This window comes from Psammomys obesus, unplaced genomic scaffold (genome assembly GCF_907164565.1).
Source record: "Psammomys obesus unplaced genomic scaffold, mPsaObe1.curated_primary_1811, whole genome shotgun sequence".
NCBI lineage: Eukaryota > Metazoa > Chordata > Mammalia > Rodentia > Muridae > Psammomys > Psammomys obesus.
The window spans coordinates 4,986,475-5,006,664 of record NW_026585643.1 but is presented as its reverse complement, the minus strand read 5'-3'; the positions used below and the strand labels follow the sequence as shown (position 1 = coordinate 5,006,664).

The window sequence follows — 20,190 nt, the reverse complement described above, 5'->3', positions numbered from 1 at the left end:
ATCCCAATTAAAAAATGGGGTATGAAGCTAAACAGAGACTTCTCTGTAGAGGAATATCGAATGGTAGAAAAACACTTAAAGAGATGCTCAACATCCTTAGCCATCAGAGAGATACAAATCAAAACGACCCTGAGATTTCACCTTTCACTCATCAAAATGGCTAAAACTCAAGTGACAACACATGCTGGAGAGGTTGTGGAGAAAGGAGAACCCTCTTCCATTGCTGGTGGGAATGTAAACTGGTACAACCACTTTGGAAATCAATCTGGTGCTTTCTCAGACAATTAGGAATAGTGCTTCCTCAAGACCCAGCTATACCACTCCTAGGCATATATCCAAAAGAGGCTCAAGCACGCAACAAGGACATTTGCTCAACCATGTTTGTAGTAGCTTTATCTGTAATAGCCAGAACCTGAAAACAACCCAGATGTCCCTCAACAGAAGAATGGATATAGAAATTGTGGTATTTTTATACAATGGAATACTACTCAGCAATTAAAAATGAAGAAATCATGAAATTTGCAGGCTAATGGTGGGATCTAGAAAAGATCATTCTGAGTGAGGTATCCCAGAAGCAGAAAGACACACATGGTATATACTCACTTATTTAGACCTAAAAGATATGATAAACATACTGAAATCTATACATCTAAAGAAGATAAACATGAAAGAGGACCCAGGATAAGATGATCAATCCTCACTTAGAAAGACAAATGGGATGGACACTGGATGTAGGAGAAAACAAGTAACAGGACAGGGGCCTACCACAGAGGGCCTCTGAAGGACTCTACCTAGCAGTGTATCAAAGCAGATACTAAGACTCATAACCAAACCTTCGGCAAAGTGCAGGGAATCATATGAAAGAAGGGGGAGTTAATATGACCTGGAGAGGACAGGAGCTCCACAAGGACCAAATATATCTGGCACATGGGTCTTATATGAGACTGTTTCTCCAACCAAGGACCATGTATGAATATAACCTAGAACCTCTGCTCAGACGTAGCCCACGGTAGCTCAGTATCCAAGTATGTTCCCTAGTAAGGCAAAGAGGGACTATTTCTGACATGAACTCAATGGCGGGCTCTTTGACGTGCCCACCTCCCAAGGGAGAAGCAGTCCTGCTAGGTCACAGAGGAGGACTTTGCAGCCAGTCCTGAAGATACCTGATAAAACAGGGTCAGATGAAAGGTGAGGAGGTCCTCCCCTATCAGTGGACTTGGAAAGGGGCAGGGAGGAGATGAGGGAGGGAGGGTAGGATTGGAAGGGAAAGAGGGAGCGGGATACAGAGTTAATAAAATGTAACTAATATAAAAAAATAATGATTTCATCAAAGCTAAAATTATAACAGGCACTGGCCTTCTGGAGAGAAATTTGGCAAAAGCTATCTATATTCTTAGTGGCATACTTCTTGACCCAGAAAAAAGCCCTATGCTGGGGAATTTATTCTACACAAATACCTGCATAAAGTATCATGATGTACATGCAATATCAAAAAATCTGTGCACCACTGTTCACAACAGCAAAAAAATTAGAAACAATTGAAAAGCTCTTCAGCAGAGTTCCAGGTGCACGTTGCCCACAGGAGCAAAACTAAGCAGCTTTACGATAAATGCTACAGAGATACTCTGAGACATCATAGAGACAAGGCACGAGTTGCCAAGTGGGACAGGGAACAGAAAGCTAAAGAATGACAGAAAGCAGCAGCAGTATATAATCGTCACACTTGTTTAAGAAGGTAACAAAACTCATCTGTAGATAATTGCTTATAAAGAAAAGTACACAAGGATACACATGAAACCATTAACAAAATTAGGAAAAAGCTATTTAAAGTTGCATGCAAATGTATGTGTATAAATTTGTATGTTTTTATTGCCTCCCTCTTTGCAAAAGTATCCACATAATAATCATTTGAGGTTAAACTTATTAAAAAATATAGATAAAATTTAAAAATATTAAAAAATACTAGGCTTAGAAAGATGGCTCAGCAGTTAAGAGTGGTACTGCTCTTGCCGATGGCCAGTTTGGTCCCCAGTTCCGAGGGCTCCCAACAGCCTGCAACCCCATCTGTAGCAGATCTGACTGCTTCTTCTGGACTCCACAGGCACACTGCATGCATGTGCACACACAGAGACACACACATATATATATCATGAAAATCTTAAAAAATAAAAGCATGAAGAACACCGAAAGAGGCTATTAGCTGACTACCAAAGAATTCTGAAGTATTCAGGGATGATAGAAGGGTTGAATAAAAAAAAAAAAAGTCAACTTAGGACTCAGTAACATGTACTCACTGCAGGATGCCATATACAAAGACTATAATTTCCACACACCAAATGCATAGGTGGTAAGTGGTCTGTAGAAGCTGCACCAGTAATTTCACAGATGTAACCATCAGCCCCAAAAGTGCCTATGGTACAGGGTAGCAGAGGGTACATTTATTACAGTAGCTCACAATGGTCAACACTAAGATGCTCCCTGCAATAAAACTGAGATGCTGGGGTGGCTGTATGAAAACTTCATTGTCACATTAAAAAAATGTACAGATGCTTCTTCCTCTGGAAGAAAGGTAGTTCTTTCTTAGTGCATAGCCTTAAACCCAAATACCTAAAAGGATTAACATTTACTCTGCCCTCTGCCTTTATCATATGGCTATAGGAATCTTGAAAAACAAGCAAGCAAAAATCAAGACACATCAGAATGTTTACTTCCAGTCTTCAGACTTGGAGTCATTCTGAGGATTGAACAGCTGCTAGCTAGTCCTCAGGTAGGGGTCAGTATCCAAGAGAGGCTCTCCTCTCCATGCTGGTACCTTTGAAATAGAGCTGGAGCAGAAAGGAAAATGAAGAGCACGAACCTCACCACTGTCCAGAACAGCCATGGATGAGGTCTGACCACAGGCAATACTGACCACTCTCTTGGTATGTAAACAGTTTGTAACTTTCCGAGGAGTTGGCTGGTTTGCTGTAGATCCTGATCCCACCTGACCACAGTTGTTATAGCCCCATGCAAACAGCTACAAGAGAAAGAACAAGGAAAACCCATTGTCACACCTTTGGCATGGTTCAGAATGCTCTAAGTGCGCTTACCTACCTACCTTCACAGTAATTTCATACAGTAGCCCCGGGGTAAGAATTCTAGCCCCCAGGATGAGCCCTGCTCGAAGTTACTTCACATTGTGTAAAATGGTTTTCAGACTGTGCCTTGCCCTGTGAGGGTCCACCTTATAAACAGTTTTTTATCCTGCTATGGAGAATGACTCTGCACTTAGTGGTCAAGGAAATAGCACCATCTGCTTGGCACCACCTAAAAGACACAGATTGATAAATAAGGGTGGTGTGTAAATTCATCATTATAAACTGGGATTGTAGGAACCCACCAGCACATTAAAATTACATCAGAAAAAACAAGCACAAGAACTTATGAGACACAGAGACTAAGGAAAGGGGCAACACTCTTAACTCCACCACATAAAGAGGACATCTAATTCTGCAGTGGTGATGACCACACAGAATTTTCATCTGACCACTGTGTATAGGAAGCAGAGAATTCCCAACTGTCCTAGGCGCTTTGGCTCAACATGGATACCCTGATTACAAGGCCAAGTCAATTTATTATGCATTTGTCTGGACATAATGTCCATCCATGTGTCCATTCATCCCCTTCGACCCAATCCTAACCCTTACCTCTAGAGCCTCTACTTCACCTGGCTTCTGAAGCTTAGTTCTGACTCTACCCCTTCACTCTAGCAGCAGCAGCTAGCACCTCCCCCCGGGAGCTCCAGCCTAGGTTCATCATCTTACTTACTCCCACAGAGCCTCTCTTTGTACCTTTACTAGCTTCTACCTCTCAAGTGTCTTTGAAACCCCTGTAGCTCTGCTGTGGCCTGTTTAACCCCTTCGTAATATTCATGTTACACACATAGACACACAAACAGACATACACACATGCATGTGCATACACACAGACAGACACATAACACAGCAGAGCATACATAATACGTACTCTGAGAGTTAATATGAGTAACTGAGATTGGAATTTTAAGATGGAATAAATCATTTTTAGCCAGGGCTACCAGAGAAAGCAGGGCTACTAGAGAAACTGCTACCAAAGCAGTTGTACTCAATAAATGCTGACATTATGTGAACACACACATGCTCGTCTATGTCTGACACAGTACACGTACAACAATCATCAACCTACAGAAATACCATTGGTTATTATATTGCTGCTCTAAGTATTTGAGTTCTCACTTGCTACCTGTCAAACTACTTTTGCTATTAACTACCACAATCTGACCACTAGATTTTCATTGGAGATGCAAAAGCAGGTTTCTATGCTAGTCAAAACCAGAAACAAATATGAGAAACAAAAATAATGCTCTGTCAATGGTCACACCCTGAAAAAAGGAAAACAAACAAAAAACTGTGACTCTCCCTGGTCCTCCCACAGCAGCTCTCAGAAGGAAGTGGAGCCTGGAGCTATCTCCCCACCCACTGTGGGAATATGTCTACTCTTAGGTAGGTAGCCACAGATGCTATGAGTTTCCGAGTATGCTGGCCATGTTATATCCAGAAAACAGTATCTTACAGCACTCCTCCACAGCCCCAGGTCTTTCTCTTTTCCATTTCTTCGTTCATGATATTCCTGAGCCAATTTTCCAGTGAGCCCACACACATGCACACATGCCCAGCACTAACTGGTCTGGATGGCTTATTAAGAAGGAGTGGGTGAAGGCAGGAGATGTGTTAGGAAGGATGTAGGGGACCTGGAGTGGGAAACTGAGAATCTGATTTGTAGTCATGGCAAAGAGCATGGAGAGCATGAACCTAAACACTGAGTTCTCCCCTCCAAAGGGTTTTCTGAGATCACAAGACACAAGCAGGCAAAGGCGCTTGAATTCCATCCCCAGATAAACATAGTAAAGGAGAGAACTGACTCCCACAAGTTGCCCTTGGACCCCTACATGCACACAATAAAAAATAAATAAATACATAAATGCAATTAAAAATTTTTATTTAAAAGTTTTTGTTAGTTTTTTTTTTTTTTTCATTTGTTGAGACAAGCTCTTCCTCTGTAGCACAGGCTAGCCTAGAAATCTCCATCCTGCTTTCAAGTCTTTGGTGCTAGGACTATGAACATGTACACACCGTTAGCCCAGCTAATGGTGATTCTGAGTATATGACACAAATATTATTAGAGAAAGAATGTATTCATAGAAGTTTTATTGTTTGGTTGTTTTTAGCTACAAGATATAACTAGTAAGGCAGGAGATATTTTTAAAAACAACTGAATAGTAAGATGAATGAAATGGGCCTAGGGTAGAGTACTTGCCTAGCATGTATGAGACCACAGGTTCAATTCCCAATACCCCCCACCCCCATCCCCAATGTAATACATTCACACACACACACACACACACACACACACACACACACACACACACACTTGAAGGGGTGCTGTGAAATGCTGTCTTCTGGACATGACATGGCTTTTGCACTAATTAACTCACTGCAGTTATGGTTACTTGCATAGGATTAATTCAACAAGATCAGTTAATAGTCCAGCAGCACTAACTCAGTGGGTTATCCCTTGCCCCCCCCCCCAAGGGACACAGAGGTAGAAGGACCATGCTGGACGAGTCAGGGAGTGAGGTGGAAAGGATCAGATACAGTGTACATACGTGTATGAAATTGTCACACACCATAGAAATGAACGAACCTTGAGGACACCATGCTAAGTGAAATTGGTCACCAAATGACAGGTATTATTTGATTCTATATACAGGCAGTATCTGGAGTGGTCACAGTTACAATGTCAAGGAAAATTGACATTTAACAGTTTTGGGGCTTCAGCTTTTTAAGAAGAAAGAGATCTGTGAGTGAAAAGACCAAACAGTGTGACTGCTTAATGCTACTGGACACTGCACTCAACATGCTTATGATAATAAGCCCTGTATCATACAGTTTATGACAGTTCTTTAAGAGGAATCAAAAAGCACACCTACCTCTCCATCAGCTGCTAAAGCCATTGAATGATGTGAACCACACGCTACCTCAACCACCTGCTTGATCAAGAGATTGGTACAGACTTGGACAGGAGCAATGCCTTGGTTGGTGGTCCCATTCCCCAGCTGGCTGTATCCATTGTGGCCCCAGGCGTAGACGACTCCATCTAAACAGAGAAACACGCAAAACACTATCTCCAACAGGAACTGGTAACCTCCTGCACCTTCACTGCTCTAGCATTTGTGCCCCCCTCTCTACAAGATAACCACTAGTAGGGAGTCAGAGAGCTAGAGAGACAACAGGGAAGACAGAAGCAAACCTCTCATGAAAGGCCTTGGCACTTGCATACAAGATCAGCTTTGTGGTCAAAGTCAAAGTTTATGTATAAAAATAGGCTTCTCTAGAGTGAACTCTTGCAGTGGGACAGGAGGATGTGGCGTTCAAAGTCACCCTTGGCTACACAATTCATTTGAGGCCAGCCTTGGTTCCATGACACAGAACTTTGGAAAACAGACAGATATTGTAACTAACAAAGGAAACCAGAAAAAATATCAGTCAACATCTGCAGAAGGGGAAGTGCACAGGGAGCCAATTCCAGCCCTGGATTCCGAAGAAAGTGTGCCATTAGGTATGACGATTCACACAAGGACAAGCTGTGTCCTCTTCGTGTTGCTTGTGATATCACTGTTGGGACAGGATCGTATAGTGTTCAAGAACTGGGTGAGGGCCTGGGGTACTCATACTTAACGTGTGCACATGCACACACGCACACACACCATGCACACAGTTTCAACTAAAAGTTATTGACACATGGTTTTAGTAAGTTGAGTAATTTTCCAGAAAATATATAGGAAGGAAAAATGTAAGAAAATCAGGGCAGATTCATGTCTATATAAGAAAAATTTCAAAAAGGACAGAGAAAAAAAAAGAAATTATCCATGAATAGTTGTAGAAATCTTTTGTAGAAATGAAGGCAAGACCTATAAATTATCAGTAAGCTAAAAAGTACCCACTCTAGAGCAGTCACGACTCTTTCAAAATACCTGGAATAAAGAAAATGATCTCTCTCTGAAGTTGTGAAGAGGAAGAAACAGTCACACACAGGAGTAAAAGTGGGGCTGAGGAGATGGCTCTGTGGGTCAAGTGCCTGCAGCACAAGCGTGAGGAGCTGGGTTCAAACCTCCAGCACATGCGTAAAAAGGGCCTGACAGCATGTAGCCATCTCAGAGCTGGGAAGCAGAAACGGGGACCCAGGGGGCTCACTGGCCAACCCATCAGGTCAGTGGCTGAGCTCCAGGTTCACTGAGAGACCATGTCTGTGAAGATGCAGGTGGAAAGGCACAGAGTAACACTGCCAGCCAGCCTCTACACGCGCACGCACGGGCATGCACTCAAGTGCACACAGGAAGAGTGGAGGTCAGAAACGAATCAGTGTCAATACCAAATCTTAAAAAGTGCATGAGTTAAAAATTATGAGAAAACAGTATCCCACCCTAGAATCCTGAGGTCAGCCAAACCACTGAGTCACATCAGTAAGAGTGAAATAATGACCTCCTAAGACAGGCTCATGAATTTCCCTCATATCCCTTTCTTGGAAAGTTTCTTGAATGTTTCACCAGACACGGGTCAAATTCAAGGAGGATGACAGTAAAGGAAAGTTTTGGGCTGCAGCTATGCAGGCAGCCTCAGAGGTAGCCAGTCAAGTTCCACAGCTCTGAGGATAGCCAGAGGTTCAGAGCAGATCTGTAAAGGAGCTGGGCACATGCTAATGATGTATGCATTGATGTGTCAACCAGTCTCAAAGCAGTTACCAACCCTGGGAAGTGAGAGCAGGGACAGTCACACAAGCAAAGGCTCAGCTATAAATAATACTTAGACAGTTCCCAATAATGAAAACAGCAATACTAATTTAACTGAAATGGCAGTATCCATGTGTTTAAAGGATAAGAGCAAGAAACAGGACAAAGAGCTAAATTCTATCTGCCATAATATAAAGTTAATTAAAAGATAATACCCAAAATTGAAAACTCAGACGTAGAAGCATAAGCATCTGAGAAAACAGGCTGGCAAAATGCTTCAGTGGTAAAAGACCATGCTATGCAAACCCCAAAACCCACATTAAAAAAAAGCTGGATGTGACAGCACACAGCTGTAATCTCAGCACTACAGAGAGACAGAAGATAGCAACAGGAGAATCTCCCAGAAGCCTAGCTGCCAGCAAGCCTGGAGTACACAGCAGTGCCAGCAAGATGGCTCAGTGGGCAAAGGTAGTTGCCATCCAAAGATGCAAGCCTGAGAGAAAATCAACTCCAAGAGTTGTCCTCTGAACTCCTATGCATGCACGTGTTCACACTCACACAAAAACACAATAATAAATACGAGATCACATTCCCAAAGAAACATCTGAAGAGTTAAAGTGGTTCCTTCTAAATAGTGTTCAATCTCAGCATCCACTCCAACACACATGCCAGTAAGAGAGGCATGTGTAAGTGTGTATTCTGTATGCACATGGATGCCAGAGGTGGACAGCTGGTGTTTTCCTCTGCCATTCTGTGTTATTTTTTCAAGTCTCTCAATGAACCTGGAGCTCACCATTGGCTAGGACAGTTTATTCCCAAGCTCCAGGGATCTGCTTCTCTTCCATTCCTCCCGCACTGGAGACAGAGGCAAGCACCGACACACCCAGCTTTTTGCAGGGGTGCTGGGAATCTAGTTTGCATACTTCAGCAGCAGGCACTTTAACAACTGTGTTTCTCCACAGCCCTTCGCTTGTGTTTTGAGACAGTCTCATTAACCCCAGGATGGCCCCAAACTAGCTGGTAGAACAGCAAAGCCCCAAACAGAAGGTGGCCTTGAATTTCTAGTCCTGGTACTTCCACCTCCTGGTGCTGGGAACACAGGCACGTACCACTATGTCTGGTTTGTATGTGGTGCTGGAGATAGAATCCAAGGCTTTACACATGCTACATAAGTATTGTTACCAACTGAGATACAACCCCCACCTCCGCTCAAAGTGGTAAATTGTTTTTAAAACTACTTGAGGACTGGGGTGATATTTCACTGGGTAAAGTACTCGCCATGAAAAAGTGAAGATCTAAGTAGGAATCCCGAGAACTGGTTTAAAACTAGGCAAGATAGTACATGTCTGTAACCCCAGGAGAATCCCAAGAGGCTCGGGGACCACTTACACACAGCTTCAAACAACGAAGAGGCCTGGTGCTAAACAAGGTGAATGGCGAGGGCCAATGCCTGAGGTTCTTTGGCTCATGTGCACTGTGACAAACACCCTACACACCTTCCCGTACTCAAACATGAACACACATGTAAACGTACACACACACACACACACATACACACACACACAATTTTTAAAACTATTTAAGTGGTTATAAGAAAATATAGATGTAATAATTGATCATACATATGGCACACAATATATACTTAGTATGTATGTATAAAATGCACTATAAAGAAATTAAACACAGAAGATATTTTCTCAGCAAACCCCAATTATTGGCATACTAAATTTAACACTCAAGATACTTTAAAAAAATACATTGTCTAGACTCAAACACAAATCCAAAAGGATCGTGATAGTTTCCAAAAGTCACAGCTTTGAAGAAGGTCAGTAATTTGAAAGTATGTCTTTCAGTGTGTTTGCAACATTAAAAATGTTCATCAGGACTTAGGACAGACATTAAGAACCGGTTACTGTTTGGAAAACTTCACTATTGCCCCCAATAGGTAATAGTGAACTAGCTGGTAGAACAGCAGCTGAAAGGGCCAGAGTGGCGGCAGTCAAATGATGAGGTAGAGCAATTGTGACAGAGCAGTCCCACTTTGCTCACACCCAGTCAGACTCCTGGATCGGCTCTCACAGCCTCCAAGAAAGAGGCAGAGAACGTGGAGCAGATTCAGACTTGAGGCACTGGAAGTCAGACACCAAGGTAGACACAGAGGCCGAGACAGCACCCATGGAAGCTGTGGTTCCCTAGCCCTGACACAAAAGCAGAGATGCAATCTGCCTCCCAAAGGCTCCCTACAGGGCCATCTAACTAAACTGAAGGACCTCTGCAAGGGACAAAAGACCAAAAACTCCAAGGAAGAAGTTACATGTGATAACTTTCAGAGTGTTGTTTGCCCAGGGTACAGACAATCAGCAAAGGAGAATAGGTAGGCTTCTCTGGTGACCTCAGGGAGGTGCAGTCCAAGGACAACAATCTGTCCACTTCTCCTACGCCTCAACATGGCACCCACAGATATGTTCTCCAGAATAAACTAAGAGATCCTGACTCAAGATTCAGCAACTACACAGAGGAAAGAACCCACATTATGTTTGTTTATAAACATATACCAAAGAGGGCTGGGGAGATAGCTCAGTGGTTAAGAGCATGTACTGCTCTTCCAGAGGATCCAAGTTCGATTCCCAGTACCTAGCTCAAATGGCTCACAACTACCTGTAACTCAAACTCCATGAGGATCTAACACCTCTGGCCTCTGTAGGCCCTGTACTAATGTGGACATCCCCCACACTGCACACACATATATTTCAAATACTAATAAAAATGAATTTAAATATATATTAAAGAAACCCTCTCAAAGTTACCTTAGGTTCTCACACTCACTGAAAAAACAGACTAGATGAATTATACCCTGTCCAGCATTCTGCAGTTTACACTGAAAATCTAAGATCCCTCGAGACTGTCCATGTACAAGATACACTGCTACTATTGCAGAGCTGGCCTCGAGTGTCTAAAAATTAGACCTTCTTTGTATACTTCCCCAGAAGTAAGGACAATCCAAGTAAGGTGATTTAATACAGCATTCCCTTTCTTTGGCTCAGAACTAAGTGAATTCTCCACAAACCAGAAAGCCACAGCTTTCCCTCTTTACCTTCAGTGCTGAGGAGGACATGGGGGCCATTCCCGTAACTAAGGCTTCTGATCTTTTTTCCACACAAAGCTTCCAGTTTCTTGGGCACCAGCGTGCTCTGGTTATCTCCAGTTCCTAGACAGTTACTATAGTTCAGTCCAAACACGAAGACCTAGAAAACAAATACCTTTGCCTCAGTCGTCTGACCTGAAGTCACAGTGCCTTTTCCTGCTCAGAAAATAAGATATACTCAAGTCTAGGTTGAAAGCCCAGGAGGCAAGAAGAGACTAATAGATACTAAGAAATAAGCAGCCTCTGATGATAATACTCAGGCTTTGCAGTACTGGGCTACACTACAGAGTGGAAGGTATTAAAACACAAAACTGAAAAACACATCAAGGTCCTCTTCCTGAATTTTAGGTTCTCTTTATCCCAAACCTATTCTCACCCTTCAGACTACTGGGTTCAAGTCCAACCACCAAATGGCCCCACACTAACCCCCAGCTTCCAGCCTTACCTCGTCATTGTCAGTGACATAGATTGCCTCATTGGCCGAGGTCCCAAAGACACACGCTTTCCTGATAGATGCAGTTTCCTGGGGTGAGAGCAGTGTGAAGATTGGCCACTTTCCTACATCCACCATGACTCTGGCTTTGGGTGAGTCCTATAAATAAGCTGGCATCTCTGCTGCAAGAAGTGAAAAGTATTTCAAGAAAAATTAATACACACCCTGCTAACTTTAACAAGAGTTCTCTTATTAATAAAAGCCACGAAAAGATAATTCCAGAAAAATCTACCTACCGGTAGTGAAAAGGATCACTCGCTTCTCCAATGTGCCAAATCCTTCCCTAATCTTCAAAACCAGGCTGTTTCCTGAAATGAGAGCACGACATACTAGAGCCAGGTATTCCTCTTGCCAAACGCTAGCAGAGTTACCTGTTCAGAACATGCAATGCTGGTATCCAACAGAAAAGCCTGGCTGCCTGCATGGATCTGGCCTCTCCTAGGGACATTGCACTCAGGGATTCAGGTAAAAATTACAACACTAAACCAGGTATGGTGGTGCACGCCTTTAATCCCAGAACTCTGGAGGTACGGCCAGGGTGATTTCTCTGAATTTGAGGTTAGCCTGGTTTGTATAGTGAGTTCTACTATAGCTAGAGCTATATAACAGAGAGATTTTTGTCTCAAAACAAAACAAAAACTAAAACATTACAATCCTCATTTGTCTGTCCGTTCCTAGCCCAGGATGGGGATGGGAGTAATTAGAAAATTCAGAAGCAGTATCTCTGCGTCCACGCTCACCCATGCCCAAAGCCAGGACACCTGAAAAACTCATTCTGTGTAGAAAACAAAAACAAAAACAAAAACAAAAACAACAAAAAAACCCCTGCCATACAGAGCCGCTGCTTCACGACAAGAATGTGGTATCCCTCAGAAAGCCGAGAGCAGGTGAAGCAGCAAGAGCAACGGTCCACATACAGACACCCATTTACAAAGATAATATGGTTTACTCCAAGCTGGCTGTTAAGCTGATAACTGGACTTCAGGCCAGGCTTGGTTTAGCTTAAATGGTACCCTACAGGAAAGACATATGTATAAATTTTCCCAGAACTCTGAACAACTTCTGGTTATGGAGGTCTATACAAAGAATCCCAGGTGAAGCTCCAATTTCTGTAATGCTGAAAAGAAGTAGTGGGAATTCCAGGAGCCCATACAAACACAAAACCCTATAATGCCAGTGAATTTCCACTCTAGCTCTCAGTTCTGCAAACAAAACTAGGCCTTCCTAATGAGGACCTAGACTGTTGAAGCTCCCACTTACTCACTCTTTGATCTTTAAAATCAGCCAGCAAAGGAGTTCTTTCTGCTCTAACCTCTCCTCCCTCGCAGTTAGCACATACCATGAGAGTGCTTTGGGGCTTCAGCACGCCAGTCAGTGCCTCGGTTCCTACCATCCAGAGACTGCTCCCAACAGCACCAACCTGTATATGGATCAGAGGCTTACTAGCCCTAAATATCCTATCACACATTTAATGAGGAGTGAATACCAGGGAACATCACTAGACGTGCCTGTCTGTCCTGCAACCAGAAACCTCTAGTGATACTTCAACATTCTTAAGGATATTGGGGAGGGGGGTGTTGAAAACAGTTTCAAATGGTACAGAACACTGAGAAGTTAAGTCTCCCGCTTCGTTTAAAGCAATCAGTGTAATCAGTGGTTTATAAATCCTTTCAGGGTAGCAAATACCCAAGTGAGTGTGTAAGTGCACGAGTGGGATCTGCATGTGTGTGCCTAGCATACCTGTGTTTCAGAACGAAACACTACTGGAAGCCTTACTCGCTTCTCTGTAGTGGGAACTGCCCCCATCAGCACCAGGAGGGCTGCATCCCCAGCAGCCCACTGCGCTGCTGCAACACTTTCCTGCCTCTCACTAGTAAAGTGATTGGCAGCTTTACTCTGGAACACTGAAAGCACTGCTTGCATGCAATACTGACTCAGTGCCTTATTCTATACCTAAGGTTCTAAAATAAATTTCTACAAATGAAGTTGCTGGCCCAGGTCTAATCACTATTTTACCTTTGATTTATAAGTAGGGTCATATTATTACCTCAAAAGACAGAGACAGAGCAGGGTGGAGGAAAGGGGAAGGTAGAAGGAAAGCAAGGAGAGGAGAAGGAAGCAATGTCCCCAAAATGTCAGGTCTGCACCTCTGAGGCAGAAGCCATGCATGATGTAAATGCCACTAAGCAGGTTGTTGTTTTAAGAAAATTCAGAAGCACCTTTTCCTTCTGTAGCACAAGCCATACAGAAATAGTCTTTATCATTCAACTTTTTACATATAGGATTCACTGAAACCATAAGATTCAGGGCCAGCAAAATTGGTCAATAACTGGCCAAATTAGGCCCCCTCTTAAAAAGCCCAAGGACCTGAATTCAACCTACAAGACACACATGGTAGAAGGACAGCACCAACCTCCAAAAACTGCCTTATGCTCTCCATATCCACACCATGGCACATTCACATCAACACACACAGAACGTCACACAAAATAAATAAAAATGTAATTTAAAAAGAGTTAAATGCAAGATTCATGGACCGTGGACTGTAAATAGTTGATACAGTGTTTTCATAGCAGGCACAAAGCCCCAATTTCAGTCCCTGTTATCCTAACACTACAGAAATGAAAGCAGATTCACAAATTTAAAATCATCCTCACCTATGCAGTGATTTTGAGACCAACCTGGAATAGCTCTCTTTCTCTCTCCCCTCATGCAGGTATGCCAAAAAGAGAGACTGATTCAAAACACAAAGGAATATTGCCATTCAAAACCACACTACTTCCAATGGTACAGTTACTGAGACAGGTAACCATTCCCTCAGGGCTTGACAACTTCCTTCAAGATCAAGCTCACCTTTCAAAGGAGGGCTAATTTTATGAGCCGAGTTTATATGTGGCTAAATTAGTGAAGCTTTCCTTTACAAGGCATCTATGCCAAGGCTGGTAATTTAGAGTCAATGCAAGAAACTGCTCCGACACCTCCACAGGTTCATCCCATCCACACACAGCAGTGCCAGCGTGGTGGAAGTGCCAGTGTGGTGGAGCAGCAGGGACACAGTGCACCGAGTTAGGCCCGTGCTTCAGGCCCACATTTGGTTTCAGCTAGTCAATGGGATATGTTTTATCTTTTCTTGGCCTTGATTTCTCAAAAATCTGTTCCAGCTTGAAAAGTACATAATTTGTGTTCAACGTGCAAAGAAGACACTCTGGGGGATTTCTTGAATACATGAAAGTCAGTATTAATCCTGGCCAGACAGACTCTGTCTTTAGAAGAGCTTGGCTAACAGTAGCATTGTCTACGATAGAGAGAGAGCAATGTTAGTCAGGCTGGCCCAAACAAGAAACACAAGTAATAACAGATTTGCTGTTAGCGTGGGTTCTCAATTATGCAATCATACAATCATAAACATATTAATTTACCTACTGAAGTATGTGCTAAGTGAGCATGTATATGCAGGTACAGACATCATGCGTGTGTACGTGGAATGGTGGCCAGAGGTCAAGGTCTGGTGTCTTCCTCTATCTTATTTTCCGTCTGTCTCTCAAGGAACCTGCAATTCACTGATTGGCTAGACTGTCTGGAGCAAGCCTCTATGACCCACCTGTTTCCACCCCAGCACTAGGCTCACAGACCAACACTGCCACAATCTGCTCTAGAAAAAATATTTTTTCACCAACAGCATTACCATGCTCAGCCTGAATTGTCATTTTTGTCGTTGTTTGTTTGTTGGAGATAATAAGTAAAGGGAGAAAAAGAGGAATGGCAAGCAGAGGTAGGAGTTCCAATACATTTCAGCCACTCAGTTCTTTGGCACTAAGACCAGACGCTGCATCCTCTCTGCCCATTAGCACCGCAGATCAATAACCTGCTCCCCAGCAAGGCTTTTTCTAGCTATGCCACTGTCTCTCAGCCAGCTTGTGGCATACAGAGGAAAGATTATTTATACTCTCAAAGGTAAATTCAGGGTATATAAACACAGAACTGCCAAATTTAGAACTAGATAGCTGGAAAAGCAGTGAGTCAATCTTCTGAGCCCTCTTAAGAGCCCATTTATTTTGCTTTCCCCTAGGAACCAAGTGTTAAGGAGAGATGAGGAAAATTTTATTTTATTGACCTGTGCCCCCCCCCCCCAAAATTTTTTAAATGTATTTACAGAGTTTGAAAAACAGGAAATCGAGATCAATAGTACAAGAAAGTTTGTGATGATAAATAGTCTCAATATTACAGAATACTAAGAATTTACAGTTGTCCTAAGTGTGTGTCTTTAAAAGACCTCAGGGCTTCTCTCCCAGACTAGCCAGAATGTATCTGGAACAAAGGGAATGATGTCATCACAGGATGTTCTGAACAGCTCTTTTGCTGACCTGAAAGCTACTTAAAGAGAATAAAGAAAGCAACCCTTCAAAGCAGTCCAGCACCAAAATTCTAACCAGTCTGGTGTGACTATGAGCAGGAAGGAGTCTGCGGCATTCTCTAGCATGGAGATGCCTCAGCAGTGACAGCACAGAGTCCAGAGCTGAATAGTCCCCAGCTATCTGCTCAACATAGCCAGACTCACTCTATTAGAAGCCGCAATGTCAAATACACAGAACTTGTAAATTTTAAATTGTGTCTAATTAAGTGCACGCACACACACACACACACACACACACACACACACACACTGAAGATACCTACAGCAATACAGCAATGCCTTTTGTAAATTGGATGGGATCTGACTTTAGTCATGGGTTTAAAGCTGCCTCACAGCTCAGCTCTTTTTGCAGTTTATGAACTACAAAGTCTAAGACACTTCACAAAAGACACAATAGAAAATGTTAACCAAACTGAGAGTATAGCTAACTAATTGCTCTAAAATTACCATAGATATCAGTAATTCTAGGGACACTGTAAAGGGCAATACAGTCATGTCCCCTGCCCTCTGAAGGTCAAAAGGCCTGATAGGGATTCTGATCCCAAGTGGAAACCTTAAACGCAAAACCATACCGGACTAAGCAATGATGGGAGACAACATGCAAGTACACAGTCCATGAGACACCATCATGTGCTGAGTCTGCAAAATAGTGACAAGTATATGAATATTATTTACTACAGAAAAGCTGTCGTGTGAAATTCTAGAGCTCAGATGCTCAGTGTTCTAGCAATGATAAAGAATAGGCATGTCTTTAATAAAAACCATCATATTCGTTCCAGAGCAAGCATCTTTAACTTTCTTCCTCTTATTTCAGCCTTGTCCATACTGGGATGATGGAATGTGCTACCCTACCCAGATCTATGTGCCCATATGTGCATAAAAGATTTAAGGATATGGACACCCTCTCTATTTTTTAGTTCACTGTATCTGTATTCTAGGAAAACCTTCAAATAAAGGGGTCCTAGGGTTTGGGACAAAGTTTTTGCAACTATCATCCATTTATGTGACAATGAAAGATCAAACAATCTTTCGGTTTGCCACAGAGCCAAATGCTACCTGTAGCAACTCTTCCCATACTTACTCCTGTGGGCTTCTGGGCACGGAGATGTTAACCCTGATTAGATACGCACTACAGTTCCCAGGTCCAGACAAGCCTCTAAGATAGATCAGCCTCAAACCTTTTAAACTGGAAACACACCTCAGAACTTCTTAATTCATTCAATGTTTATAAGGGCTACAAATAAAATACAGTTTCAAAAATTTGCTGAGACACTAAGTCTTGGACTACCCCAGCTGCTAGCACAGCTTACAGAACTGGGAGAACAAAAGGAAGAGCATGGCCTGAATCTGAACAAGATGTAATGCCTGTGAATACAGCATTCTCTCTTCATCAGATACAGCTAAGGCCACTTACAAGTGATGATCACACCTCCTGCCTTCAAGTAAGGATGGTATCCTAGAATTTTCCAACACTGGCGGTGTCGAGTTCATCATCTGTTTAAGATGATGATGGAAAGTCCTATAGCTGTCCTTCCCAAGAGCCAGAAATTGTTTGACTTGAAGCGCAACCTGCAGCAATGGCCCCTGGAAACACTTCTTCAACCCTGTCACCCAGGGGCTGCCTTTATTTCATTGCCCAAAAGTTTCTGGCAATTCTAGGACAGAGGCTCTGACAGCTGACTGCTGAGTGAAGAAATAATACTGAAATCATGTGCTCTAGTTGGAAAACAAACCACCCAAGCAGCTATAGGATTAGTAGGAGAAAACATATCCTGTGAAGTGGACTATGATAAAGGATACTTTTCTTTAATCCCAGCACTCAGGAGGATCTCTGACGTCAAGGCCAGTCTGTTCTACACAGCCAGTTACAGGCTGGCCAAGGCTACATAATGAGACTTTGTCCTAAAAACAAATAAACAAGCAAGCAAAACACAACACAAAGGTAAGGCACGGCCCAGAAATTGGACACCATAGTATAGATTCTATGGTCTAAAAGGGACATTCTGATCTCAGAATTTTCTCCTTCAGGAAAGGTTTTTCTTCCTGCCTCCCCTCCTTTTTTAAGCTCTAGTCTAAAGTGGAACAGGAAGGTGCTCAGATATTTTTCTCTAAGGCAGAGACAAAAGTACTCCTAAGAAAACTAACATTTTGTTTGCTCGAAGGTCATTTCTAAAGTGACAAACACATTAGAAATGACAGTTCGCTTAAGATTCCTTCTCCCATATGTGTTCATGGAAGATCTAACGTCTTCTGAAAACACGAATTTAAACTACAAGCATGATGTTAACTTCACTTTAATTCAGTATATTTCTTTGTGACAGAGAATAAAATGTAAAGCCTTATCACCAAAGCATGCTACTAGACACGTTGACAGCAGTTCTGCGCCCAGGGTTCAATCCTGAGACTCAGTTAAATCTTGAAACTCAGTTATATGTGGTCTAGATTGACACTGAGGGGTTTAAGGTATAGGAGATTATGTTGTTTCAACTATTGTTTTGTTTTAAAGAGATAGGGCCTCACTTCCCAGCTCGAGACAGCCGTGGGTTATCTCTGGGTAAGTAAATTAGCACACTAGAGCTGGCCTACAGACTAACTTCATGACAGTGAAAGCTAACACAGCCACACAAACCCCTCAAGGACTCCACCCGGAACGGACAGATCGTCTTCAAAGGCTGCCTAGACACAAATGAGGTAGAGAAAACACCCTCCACATGCTGAGGACAGCTGTTGGCTGGGAGGCTGCTCTAGGCACCTCTAAATGATGCTGCCATATTGAGTCCAGGAGAGAACAGGCTTCATCTCTGCAAACACAACCTTTTTCTCCTGCATCAGAAAGTCACTCCAGCTAACTGCTGGACACACCTTGCCATCTGGTACTATGCGGATCTGAGTATGATCATATTTTTAAAAGTGTATCTACTTCCTCCAAATCACAAAAGTAGCCTCGTTATTTGAAGTGCTACTCAAACTATCTAAATTCTACAATCAAGTAGATGTTCGTAGCTTCAATGCCCAGCGCTTGCTAGTGGCTTTCTCCTACAATCTGAAATCTTACCATGTGAAGTCTTGAATGCCCCAAATTTCCAAAGTCAATCAAACTCACACCCTAAGATACCAAATGTTTTCTCCAGGCAGTAAGATTACAGATGACATACATCCTTCTTTATATTTACTGCATTTTCTAAAGTTTTCTCCCTTCTTTGCTTTTAAACTTCTGTTTTCGAGACAGGGTTTCCCCATCCCAGAACTTGCTCTGTAGTCTTCTTGCAAAGCGTATATTGTGACCTAGATATTCCTGAGAGCTTTAAAATTTGAGTCAATACTGTGAGTCAAATACATAGTAGATAATTATTAACTGACATCCTAGGAAATCTATTCTAGTTAAAGTTCAGCAATACATAAAAGGTAATGTTTAAGAATTTAACCATAGAGCCTAGTAAGAAAAAAAAAATGTGTCTCAAGGCCTCACTTGGCATCTAGTCATGAAAGGCCCAACCCTTGTTTCCAGTGCTTCTTTTAGTTCCTGATACAGGAGCCTTTCAATTTCATGACTCTCAGAGATCCCAGACTTCTCAGCATCTGGAACACACAGGCACTCAATGTAAAACTTAAGCTCCAAGCTTTCCAAGCTTCATAGCTTTGATTTTCTATGTTTTCTGAAATTCGTGGAACTTAACCCTTTGGATCGTAAGACTTAAAAAAAAAAAAGTCACTTGCAGAAGAAACACTTCAAGATTATCAGCATCACTTCCTCTTCAAGTGGTACAAATTGAGAGGGTAAAAGAAAAAGACACGCCCAGAAGTACTAATAAATTCACTGGTATTCATACAGTAGGGTAAACGCCGGCCCACGGAGGAAAAGACGCTAACTACAATTGTGATTTAAACTGGAGTTGGCATTTAAAACACACTGTAAACTCCCATAAGGGTCCAAGCGTCTTCTGGTGCCAGAATTTCTTGCTTTCGATGCTACAGCACACGCGAGTCTCAGAAACTCAGGTTTTTGGCCCCTACGAGCTCTAATTCTCGTAGTTAACGGGGCAAAGGAAGAGGGACTACGGCTGTTTTTAACACAGAGAAGTATTGTCTTATAAAACTGCAACCCTGCGCCTCCAGCTCTGCAGCAGCCAGCTTCCCACCGCCAGCCTGCGTGCGCGTCCCGGTAGAGGCAGGCCGCGCGCGACCCACTCACTCCGCTCACCGCGCACCTGGGCGAAGTCCCCGCAAGACAGAGTCCGGGTGCGAGCAGCCCGCGGCCCCGGGAGTCGCGCGCTCGCCCGCGGCCCTCGGCCCCGCAGCCGCCGCGCAAGGCGCCGCCCGGCCCGTCCGCC

General features: G+C 42.9%; 1 protein-coding gene across 1 annotated transcript in view; it reads right to left on the bottom strand.

Annotated features, from left to right (window-relative positions):
- Rcbtb1 (RCC1 and BTB domain containing protein 1) overlaps positions 1–20,184 on the bottom strand; it is a 36,473-nt gene extending 16,289 nt beyond the window's left edge. Inside the window, exons 1-6 of the mRNA XM_055617152.1 lie at positions 20,068–20,184; positions 11,682–11,753; positions 11,398–11,567; positions 10,902–11,052; positions 6,008–6,174; positions 2,858–3,016 (exon numbers count right to left, since the gene is read on the bottom strand). Coding sequence (XP_055473127.1) covers positions 2,858–3,016; positions 6,008–6,174; positions 10,902–11,052; positions 11,398–11,523 — 603 coding nt within the window. The 5' untranslated portion in view covers positions 11,524–11,567; positions 11,682–11,753; positions 20,068–20,184. The remainder of the gene's footprint in view (positions 1–2,857; positions 3,017–6,007; positions 6,175–10,901; positions 11,053–11,397; positions 11,568–11,681; positions 11,754–20,067) is intronic.
- Between the last annotated feature and the right edge of the window lie 6 nt (positions 20,185–20,190).